Source organism: Mytilus galloprovincialis, chromosome 4, assembly GCF_965363235.1.
Source record: "Mytilus galloprovincialis chromosome 4, xbMytGall1.hap1.1, whole genome shotgun sequence".
NCBI classification, from domain to species: domain Eukaryota; kingdom Metazoa; phylum Mollusca; class Bivalvia; order Mytilida; family Mytilidae; genus Mytilus; species Mytilus galloprovincialis.
Window position 1 is genome coordinate 29,917,727 of NC_134841.1, and position 12,036 is coordinate 29,929,762.

The 12,036-nt window shown below is 32.7% G+C and overlaps 1 protein-coding gene across 1 annotated transcript in view; it reads left to right on the forward strand.

Annotated features, from left to right (window-relative positions):
- The first annotated feature begins 85 nt into the window (after positions 1 to 85).
- The window catches only part of LOC143071835 (polycystin-1-like protein 2), a 48,127-nt gene continuing 36,176 nt past the window's right edge, over positions 86 to 12,036 (forward strand). The window contains exons 1-2 of the mRNA XM_076246439.1: positions 86 to 255; positions 9,870 to 10,246. Coding sequence (XP_076102554.1) covers positions 225 to 255; positions 9,870 to 10,246 — 408 coding nt within the window. The 5' untranslated portion in view covers positions 86 to 224. The remainder of the gene's footprint in view (positions 256 to 9,869; positions 10,247 to 12,036) is intronic.

Below are 12,036 nucleotides of genomic sequence, written 5' to 3' on the forward strand. Positions count from 1 at the left end.
ACCACATGACAAAAGGTTAACTGAGGTTAACAAGGTGGACCAAGGTGCGTGTTTGTCACTAACTCGATAGATTTATGTTTTGCATAGAGGGGACGTGCAAAAAAGCGACGAACGAATAAAAAAGTGTCTCATGTTAAAAAAAGTTATCCATCTTTTCTAGCAAAGGGGAATAACCGACATTTTCTTTCCCGCCTTTTCATCTTCTGGATGCTGAAACTCTAAAAATGAGAATAGAATGGATTTGTTTCCTGATGTGTGAGTGAAGTTGTATAAAATGACAAAAAAAAATCAAGTTACACAGTTGAATTACTTGCACGAATTAATGGTCTTGATTCCATAAGAGAAGGGGTTTAAATGTAGACAAGAAATATTTAAAAGGCAGTGGCTATTTGACCGGCATCGGCAAAATAACAAATTTGCTATTTAGCCGGCACTGAATAAAACTGTTCATTGATGTGATTAGTAGAGACAAAAAAATTTTAATAATAATTTAAAAGAATTTTATCACAATATCAAGCATTAATAGTACAGTACAAAAAAAATTAAAGATTTTCATAAATAAATAATTTATGTCTTTATAATATTAATTAAAAGCATGAAAACACATTTGTAAATACATTATTAAATAGATTTTTTTCTAAAATATTTATAAAAAAGTTGATTTTCAAATCTGTGTAAAATCTATGGTTAAAATATCCTGCCAGTGATAAAAATAGTGTTATGCAAAACTACATCATAAAACAGACATGACAGACAATATTAATAGTTGCTTGCTTGGTGTTAATCGTGAAAAATCCTGCATTCTCACAATTTCCTGGGACTTAACATGACCTCACAAAAATCATATTTTCAGCAGTTTAAAATCAACTTTTGAAACTCAATATATGATAAATATAAATTTGAAGAAAAAAATAATTAAGACTTAGAGAAAAACAAATTTCTAATGTGTATTGGGTTGAGCTAGATTAATAAGGAACACTGTCTGTGTAACTTGCATGATATTTTTTAAATGAAAAAATACAAAAATAAATACAATTACATTTTTATGTTTTAATCTTTTTTTTCAACTTTCAATTCTCAAATATAAATATAATTATAAAAATTATAATTGTATTTCTCAAGTCTTCTCATGGTACTGAAGCCTAATACCATTCTGCCATTGCATCGGCAACACAATCACAATGCTGGTTCTGTTGACCTGGCCAACCAACCAAGATGGCCGCCATGGCTAAAAATAGAACATAGGGGTAAAATGCAGTTTTTGGCTTATAACTCAAAAACCAAAGCATTTAGAGCAAATCTGACATGGGGCAAATTGTTTATCAGGTCAAGATCTATTGTTGGGTTGCTGCCCCTGAATTTGGTAATTTTAAGGAAATTTTGACTTTTTTTGTTATTATCTTGAATATATAGAGATAAACTGTAAACAGCAATAATGTACAACAAAGTGAGACCTAAAAATAGGTCAACATGACCAAAATGGTCAATTGACCCCCTTAAGGAGTTATTGTCCTTTATAGTCAATATTTAACAATGTTCATAAAATTTGTAAATTTACTAACATTTTCCACTGAAACTTAACTGGGTCAAGTTCATTATAGATACAGATAATTGTAAGCAGCAAGAATGTTCAGTAAAGTAGGATGTACAAACACATCACCATCACCAAAACACAATTTTGTCATTAATCCATCAGCATCCTTTGTTTAATATTAACATAGACCAAGGTGAGTTTTTAACTTTGCAAAATAAGGGGAGATAACTCATAATCATAAATAAATGGAGATAACCCTGATAAAAGTAGTTTCATAATGAAAGTGTTTGGAATTTACCTATTTTAATATGTAACAAGAAAACATATTTGGTGACCCCATTTTTAGCTCACCTGGCTCGAAGGGCCGTAAATCTTAGTAATCTATTACAAAAATCTTCTCCTCTGAAAGTACTGAGCCAAATTATTTCAAACTTGGACACAATCATCTTTGGGGTATCTAGTTTAAAAAATGTATGGTGTAACCCGGCCTACCAACCAAGATGGCCACCATGGCTTAAAATAGAACATAGGGTGAAATGTAGATTTTGGCTTCTATCTCTGAAACCAAAGCATTTAGAGCAAATCTGAAATGGGGTAAAATTGTTCATCAAGTGAAAATCTATCTGCCCTGAAACTTTCAAATTAATCGGACAACCGGTTGTTGGGTTGTTGCCCCGAAATAACTAATTTGAAGGAAAATTTGCAGATTTTGGTTATTATCTTGAATATTATTATAGAAAGAGATAAAATGTAAACAGCAATAATGTTCAGCAAAATAAGATCTACGAAAAAGTCACATGACAAAATTTATCAGTTGACCCCTTAAGGGGTTATTGCCCTTTATAGTCCATGTTTACCAATTTTTCGTAAATTTTTGTAATCTTTTACAAAAATCTTCTATCAGTCCTGTCAAATCATGTAATTTCGCTACCTCCAATGGTAGACGCTACAACGATGGGTGTCGTCAAGAAAGGTACGATTAAAGGAATCCCCTAGGAATTAGACGATCGCCATTAGTATAGGTGAGTTGTTTAATAGTTGTTGCATTGGGATAAATGCATGTTTTGGATTAATTCATAATCAGAAATAGCTAGGAAGAAAAGAAACATGTTGCTACGTGAACCCAGAAAGGCCGGGACGAATTTAAAAAAAAAATCTAGAGACGATCATTCTGAGTGTGCCACCTGCACATTCAAACGTGTACACAAGCACAGTATTCCCTATCTATGTAATGTGTTTTCATAATTATGTGATATAGAGCAAAGAAAGGTAGCAGTTTTTTGTGTCTTGTTGTTAAGCATTTCCAGGGGAGATAATGTTATTTTTCAATTAACTGAATTTCAATTATTCTATTTACCGTGGTGCTATTGCATAAGACTTCAGAGGTTCATATCACTTATATTCAACGTTTTTATATCGGATTTTTTTTTACTATTGATGTTGAACGGTTCATAGTAAAAAAAAAATCCGATAAAACCGTTGAATGTAAATGATATGAACCTCAGAAGTCTTATATATTGTCCTTTAATATAAGACCGGAGGTTCATATCATTTACATTCAACATTTTTTATCGAATTTTTGTTTACTTTCAATGTTGAACAGTTCAACATTGGGCCAACATTAAAAATATCTTTGTTTCTCCTCTCCCGACTGAGGTTGTTAGGTAGGTAGGCAAATTATTTTATTTTATTTCTTGATATGGTTTTCTATATTGAATTTGTACAAAATTTAACAGGTAAGGCTCAAGTCAAGAAAAGTGGGGTATTCCCTGTATTCTAATTCAGTGGACACCCCAGTTTTCTGGTGTTAAAAAAAAACAGTATACAAGGACCTCCTTTTTTTCCCTATTCATTTAATGTAATGAAATCTATAAAAGCGCACATTCTACTTGTGATAACAATGCTTAATGATAGCAAGTGTTTTTTTAGTTAAAAAATCAAGCTTATTTCAAGTCTAATTTGATGCATAACTCACAACAAAACAATTCCTTTGTTCACCAATTCATACCTTGATCATCAATTATGAGATGACAAAAAGATACAGGTATGTTAATCACTTGGAAATTAAAATTCAATGAATAATTTTTTTCAATAGAAGTGAACATAATTCAGTTATGTTCAGTTACACCTGGATCATGCAGCTTGGTCAATTGATTTCTAAACAAAGATTTGTATGTTTTTTCGAGTTCTAGAAGAAACAAGGCTTCACTTTATGTTCATGTTTTGTATTTCCTAAAATGCTTTTAATAAGTATTTACGAATTCTACTGATGCAGTTATAACGTCCCCCTTTGTAATTTTCATGCCAGAAATGAAAAAAAGGAAACCCCATTTAAACTGGGTTTGTTTTACACCAGAAAACAGGGCCCACATTTCCTGACTTGTGCCCAACCTGTTCAAAGACAAAGTAGATAGATTTTAAAGCATGAGTCGGGCCATTTTTACTCAAAGTCTTTAAGATTGTATCCTTTAAACAGGAACAGAGGTTAGACACAAAGCAAATATAGATGCAATCAGCCGGTTGAAAGATGCTTCAGGTTTTTTTTTATTTTTAAAAAAGATCACCCTTGCACACAAACAAATCGTGTGGCAAAGCATTTTGTTTCCGAATCATGTAGACGCTTCAATGCACAAATACCTTGATTTTAAACGCTCGTTGACTACAGCATCGGAAAGATATCACAAATAACCAACAATATAAAAAAGAAGATGTGGTATGCCAATGAGACAACTGTCAACAAGATACCAAATGACACAGACATTAACAACTCTAGGTCACCATACGGCCTACAACAATGAGCAAAGCCGATACCGCATAGTCAGCTATAAAAGGCCACAATGAGACAATGTAAAACAATTAAAATGAAAAAACTGATATCTGTTTACAGAATGAGAAATATTTCGTATTCTAAAACTAATGTTTCTCACATGTTTGTTAGACATGTTGAAAATACAGACAAATGTTTAGTACGTATAACCATCCCCTCTTTTTCAATTCATCATTAGTTCAAGATACAGCTCTGAAGAATATGCAATAACCTAACATTGATAATTTAGCTAACAATAACTTCAGTACATTTTTCTAACAAGTGAAGTGCATTTTTCTAACAAGTGAAGACCAATGAAAACATTTGATATGATTTGAAAACATGGCCAATTAAGTAGGATCTTGTGGTTTTGTAGACATAAATGATAATTCAACATTTTCTATTTATATTTTTCTTTATTTCATATTCTAGTATATTTAATAACATGTTTATATTTTGTGACGCATCTGATGTATAAATCCAGTGCCAGATCCGGGAAAGAGCTCTTTAGTTCCGATCCGTTTGTACAGGGAACTTGTGGTTGCAGCCCCCTCTTTAATTGTTCCATTTTTTGTTTGCAGTGTCGAAAAGGGAGTAAGACAGCAGTTTTATCAAGAAGTTGTGTGAAAGTTCTGCTATACATCTGACAGCCAGGAATTATTCTGAAGTACACAAGTCGACCAGAGACATGGAACAGAGAGGAGAGGTTTTAAAGTACCAGATGCTTATCTGAGATTCCAATTTGAACTAAAGAAAGCAATATATAAAGATATGTAGGAGAAATAATCTATATGAATAAAGTTATGCCACAAAAGGAACTTGTTTTTTTAGCTCACCTGGCCCGAAGGGCCAAGTGAGCTTTTCCCATCACTTTGCGTCCGTCGTCCGTCGTCGTCGTCCGTCGTCGTTAACTTTTACAAAAATCTTCTCCTCTGAAACTACTGGGCCAAATTAAACCAAACTTGGCCACAACCATCATTGGGGTATCTAGTTTTAAAAATGTGTGGCGTGACCCGGCCAACCAACCAAGATGGCCGCCATGGCTAAAAATAGAACATAGGGGTAAAATGCAGTTTTTGGCTTATAACTCAAAAATCAAAGCATTTAGAGCAAATCTGACATGGGGTAAAATTGTTAATCAGGTCAAGATCTATCTGCCCTGAAATTTAAAGATGAATCGGACAACCTGTTGTTGGGTTGCTGCCCCTGAATTGGTAATTTTAAGGAAATTTTGCTGTTTTTGGTTATTTATCTTGAATATTATTATAGATAGAGATAATTTGTAAACAGCAATAATGTTCAGCAAAGTAAGATTTACAAATAAGTCAACATGACTGAAATGGTCAGTTGACCCCTTTAGGAGTTATTGCCCTTTATAGTCAATTTTTAACCATTTTTTGTAAATCTTAGTAATCTATTACAAAAATCTTCTCCTCTGAAACCACTGGGCCAAATTAAACCAAACTTGGCCACAATCATCATTGGGGTATCTAGTTTAAAAAATGTGTGGCGTGAACCGGTCAACCAACCAAGATGGCCGCCACGGCTAAAAATAGAACATAGGGGTAAAATTCAGTTTTTGGCTTATAACTCAAAAACCAAAGCATTTAGAGCAAATCTGACATGTAGTAAAATTGATTATCAGGTCAAGATCTATCTGCCCTGAAATTTTCAGATGAATCGGACGACCTGTTGTTGGGTTGCTACCCCTGAATTGGTAATTTTAAGGAAATTTTGCTGTTTTTGGTTATTATCTTGAATATTATTATAGATAGATATAAACTGTAAACAGCAATAATGTTCAGAAAAGTAAGATTTACAAATAAGTCAACAAGACTGAAATGGTCAGTTGACCCCTTTAGGAGTTATTACCCTTTATAGTCAATTTTGAACCATTTTTTGTAAATCTTAGTTATCTTTTACAAAAATCTTCTCCTCTGAAACTACTGGGCCAAGTTCATTATAGATAGAGATAATTGTAAGCAGCAAGAATGTTCAGTAAAGTAAGATTTACAAACACATCACCATCACTAAAACACAATTTTGTCATGAATCCATCTGCATCCTTTGTTTAATAGACCAAGGTGAGCGACACAGGCTCTTTAGAGCCTCTAGTTTTATATACAGAATTTGTCAAACGTATCCATAACAGAAGAGATGTAAATGCATCCTTTATATAGCCTTACAATAGTGATGGTAATAGTTTATATAATTTCTGAGATGATATAGCAGTGCCATTGGTTTCCCCTTTCTCCTTCTTCAAAGAACTTGATAATCTGAACCTTTTTTTTTTTTAAATTGTAGCCCTGTTCAAGAACAGTTAAAAGAGCATATATATGCTTAATTTTGGTTATTTTTTTAGAATCATCATTTTTTTTTTTAATGAAACAGGTTGTACATTCTACATAAAATATGCCAGTCAACCGTAAATGTTAACATCCCAAAAAGGTCTTTAGTATATTCTTTTTTCAACTTGCAGAATGTGTCAAAGGTTTTAAGCATCCCAAACATTACCATGTGACTTGAGTTTTTGATTTGTCAATATCAAGCAAACTCGATATTTTCCATAACATCATAATAGTTCCGTGTTTATATTAAAAGCAAAAAAAAAGGACTAACTCTTGGACACAACTGTAACAGATTATCAAAGACTGTCTAGTAAGTACAATTTTAACCCAAGCCCCTGCTCTTTTAAGCACCGTCTTATCAACAGCTTGGTCGATTGTTAGTGTTCGGTGCAGAGACTGTAGACTTGAGACATGACATGAAGGTAAGTATATATAAGAACAACGTTTTCAAGAATATAGGCAGATTCGAGCGGGGGGACTTTAGTCGGAAAATTTTGTTAGCTTAAACATACGGGATTCAATGAAGCATGACTGGAGCGAGCTCTCCTAAGCTCAGTCAGCGCCCACCCCCCTCCTAATGTAAAATTCTGGATCCGCCACTGAATATTAGTTTTAACAGTGCAATGTAAGTCTTCAAATGAATAAAAAAAAAAAAAAATAATGAAAGTCTTTGTGCTGGTTATTTACATACGGGAACTTCAAATTGTGAAAAACAGTGAGGGGTAAGATTCATTAAAAAAAATACTGTCTAAATATTATGAATTCTGATCTTCTAAAACCTTATAGTGTTAAGTTTTGAAAGAAAAAAAAATGATTGATGGAGGCGGACAATAAACGTTCGTGCTCAAACAAGAAAACCATACCCCCTTTGAAGTTAAAGGATTAATTTACTTCCTTGTTGATGGATTGTTTCCTGGCTTGCTTTGGTAGAGTATTGTTGCAGGTTTCATACTCGAGTAGTATATATATATATACGCATGTGTTGTACATGAAATATGAAGACAACGGTGTACTACTATAGTACTTGACAGACTTGTAATAGTGAGCATGTATGAGACAAATAGAGTGAGCTACTGTATACAGTAAAAAGTCATATAAGGGAACTTTGATATCCTTGAATCTGTTTCTGAGTTGTGAAGAACTAACATACAACTAACAGTGGGACGGTTATTCAAGAAAATTACTACAATAAAATTGAGTCTAATGTAAAACTGTTAAATAAGTAAAGACTCTTAATGTCTTGCAAATTTTTGACTGTAGGTATACTATTAAGAAAAAAATAAGATATAAATAGTAAATTCAAATCGTATGAATCGTATGAATAATATTGGCGAACAAAAAAAGTATCACATTATGTCGTCGGACATATGTAAGATGCTATAAGATAGACTAAAAATGTATCGAAAATATAACACAAAAGAGATCATGAAATAACTTTCGCAATTTAAGATGCAAACACATCAAAAGGAAAACAAAATAACACCATATCTCCACATGACACAAAACAAAAAACCAACTGCAATCAGCAAATAAGGCGCAAAGAGTCACAAGAAATAAAAAAAATCCATTTGTGGGCAACTTCCGACATATTATACTGTATGATCGAACACAAACATAGCCAAAATATGACACTCAAGAAATAAGACGCAAACTACATTACAAGAATTGCTAGATCAATAAATGATGTATAAAAAATAATTCCGAACGACAATTGGTTAACACAAACAAAAGGAATACAACGATATAAATCCTTGCTACCCCAAAAACTCAACTTCACAATAGTCAACCAATCCGGGTTACTGTATAACTAAGGTGTAACAAAATGTGTAACAAAACTTTTTTAAATAATACAGTAATTATGACTGTCGGTGTAATTGTAATTGTTTAAGAAAAAAACATGTCAAGCATGCAAATATTATTTTAAAAAAATAGTTTTAATCACTTAAAGGTCATGTGATGTTACATATATAGGACGGGTGTGTTCGATGCATAAATTAATTAACAAAACCCTGTCATATAACATGCAACTTTGAAGTTGCGTCCAAATGTCAAATTTAGGTGTGCCACTTTGGGAATGGTCTTACACGATTGACAATTCATTTTTCAATTTTTGTAATTTTTCCCAGATTTTTTCTATGTCGAGCAAAAAAAAGTAGCAGTTTATAAGGAGACCCCCTAAATGACGTAACAGCTTGACTTATGGTTGTTGTGAACAATTGTACAATATGAAAATTAAACAACGTGAATGCAAATATTTATAATGACTTTACGGAAAGTAACTTTTGTGACATCTTGACAACCGTATACAAAGTTCATTACACTTTTCTACCTTCTAAACACAAGAGGTCTATTTCTTTTGTTCTATTTAAACCGCATATCGGACTGCTCTGAAACTGCTAGGCCAAATTTTACCAAACTTGGCCACAATCATTATTGGGGTATTTAGTTTAAAAAATGTGTGGCGTGACCCCGCCAACCAACCAAGATGGCCACCATGGCTAATAGAACATAGAGGTGAAATGTAGATTTTGCGTTTATCTCTGAAACCAAAGCATTTAGAGCAAATCTAACTGGGGTAAAATTGTTAATCAGGTCAAGATCTATCTGCCCTGAAATTTTCAGACAAATCGGACAACCTGTTGTTGGGTTGCTGCCCCAGAATTAGTAATTTTAAGGAAATTTTGCAGATTTTGGTTATCTTGAATATTATTATAAATAGAGATAAACTGTAAACAGCAATAATGTTCAGCAAAATAAGATCTACAAATAAGTCAACATGACCAAAATTGTCAATTGACCCCTTAAGGAGTTATTGCCCTTTATAGTCAATTGTTTACAATTTTCATAAATATTTGTTAATTTTTGTAAGTTTTTAGGAAATATTTTCCACTGTAATTACTGGGCCAAGTTCATTATAGATATAGATAATTGTAGCAACAAGAATGTTCAGTAAAGAAAGATCTACAAACACATCACCATCACCAAAACACAATTTTGTCATGAATTTTTCTGTGTAAATATGCACATAGACCAAGGTGAGCGACACAGGCTCTTCAGAGCCTCTAGTTTCATTTTGAAAGCATGTTACAAGAGCTATTTTATCACACACAATTTAATTTTCTATGCATAGTCTATACAAAATTTCTAACATTTAGTTTTTATATCTTTTTCTTTATTGTAGCATTACTGTGTAGGTGTACAGGTCAGAACTGCACTATAAACTTGATGGTTTCAGGAGTGGGTGATACTATGAATTCTATATGTAAATACTGGAGCAGGCAAGATGTCAGGATCACTACTTCCATCAAGTCAGACTGTTTACTGAACAATATACAGTACTACTGGACAATTTATCTGCTTTTTTATAATGATGAAGCAGATGAAGAGTTTAATAGCAGTTTGCTCAGTTTGGAATCTGTTAATAAGACTCGACCAACTCTCTTCATTGCCAAAAAGGAACTAAGGAAAGAAGGAGATTATGCAAAGAAAGGAATTTATGCTGTCAAACTTGGTGTGATTGCTTATCTGGGAAATATTTTAATTAAACCAAAAGTAATGGTATGTTTTTAATTAAAGTTGATTTATTCTTTTTAGTACTGGTTAATGAAATCATAACAGTGCATGTGTAATAACTTGTAATTATTGAGTATTGACACACCTACATATGTACAATGTAGCTATTGAATATGCATGAATTGATAGAAAAGAACAACACATAAAGCCAAACACTGGGAGTTGAGTTGTAAATTTGTAGCGTAAGTGTATACAGATATATAGTTTATATTATATTTCTGATTCTGTGAGCACATAGAGACAAACATACGGTGTCAATATTTTTTTAGTACACCAGATCCGGATTTCGACAATAAATGTCTCTTCAGTGATGTTAGGGATATATACAACTCGTCTAAGCATCAACCCAACAATATAAGATCTGTAAATTTGCTTTTGCAAATTTTTTTTTTTGTTCTTCCCTCGCCGGGATTTGAAATCATGCTACTGAGATATTGTGACACCAAATCGCCTGCACTAGACCACACGACCACCTAGGCTTCAAAATAAAGCTTTCAGGGCCGTGTGTTACCTTCCCTCGTCAGTTTTAATCTAGCGGCGTACTACAGTACATGATATATAAGGCATGGAGATTTTATTGTTACAGATCAGCTCAATTGTCTATAGTAAAGGATCCTACAAATTAATGCAAGATACAGTCACAAAAAATAATTATATTTATAAGTACATCTGAGTCAGTGACAACTCTACAACAGATTTATCGATTGGATCACCAGCAATGATGGTGATACATGGCTGTGTACATTATGTATATACAACTAGTCTAAACATCAACCCAACAATGTTAGATCTGTAAATTTGCTTTCGCAAATTTTTTGTTTTTCCCTTGCCGGGATTCAAACTTTAACTAAATGTTCCTTAGGGTATATAGTTTATAAATTGTATCCGAAGTTTTAATCCATCAACAACTATGGCCACCATGTCTAAAAATACAACATAGTGGTCAAATGCAGTTTTTGGCTTATATCTCAAAAACTAAAGCTTTTAGAGCAAATCTGACATGGAGATAACTGTTCATTAGGTTAAAATGTATCAGCCCCTGAAACTTTGGGATGAATCGAACAACCCATTGTTGGGTTGGCCCACTGAATTGGTAGTTTAATAAAAATTTTGTTATTATTTTGAATATCATTATAGATAGATATAAACTGTTAACAGCAATAATGTTCAGCAAAGTAAGATCTACAAGAAAGTTAAATGACCAAAATTGTCAACTGACCCCTTAAGGAGTTATTGCCTTTTAAAGACAATTTCACACAATTTGTTCATCAAGTTTGCTAACATTTAAAAATCTTCTCCTTCTCCTCTGATATACAGGTGAGCGATTCAGGCTCTTGAGAGCCTCTTGTTTTAAATCCATTGTGTTACATGACATTAACATTCAACAACCACAACATAATTCAGTGTACAAATTATTGGCATTAAGATCATACATGTTACTTTATTAATCATTAGTGTTATTATAATAATGTGCATTCAAGAATGAAACTACACATATTTTTTTATGTCTTGCTATGTCTTGTGTCACCACATTTTGATAAAGGACATAGATTTGAGAAAAAAATGGCATTTGATTTGAGTTATTAAATTACCTAGATTTGAGACATTAAAAGACATAAATTTGAGACAATAAAGGACATAAATTTGGAAAAGTCTATGATGCAATATTTAAAAGGACATAGATTTGTGAAAAGGACAAAGATTTGAGGCTTACCTGATATATAAATAATATGGTTTTTTTTGAGAATACAAAATAATTCAAGAGATATAGTTTT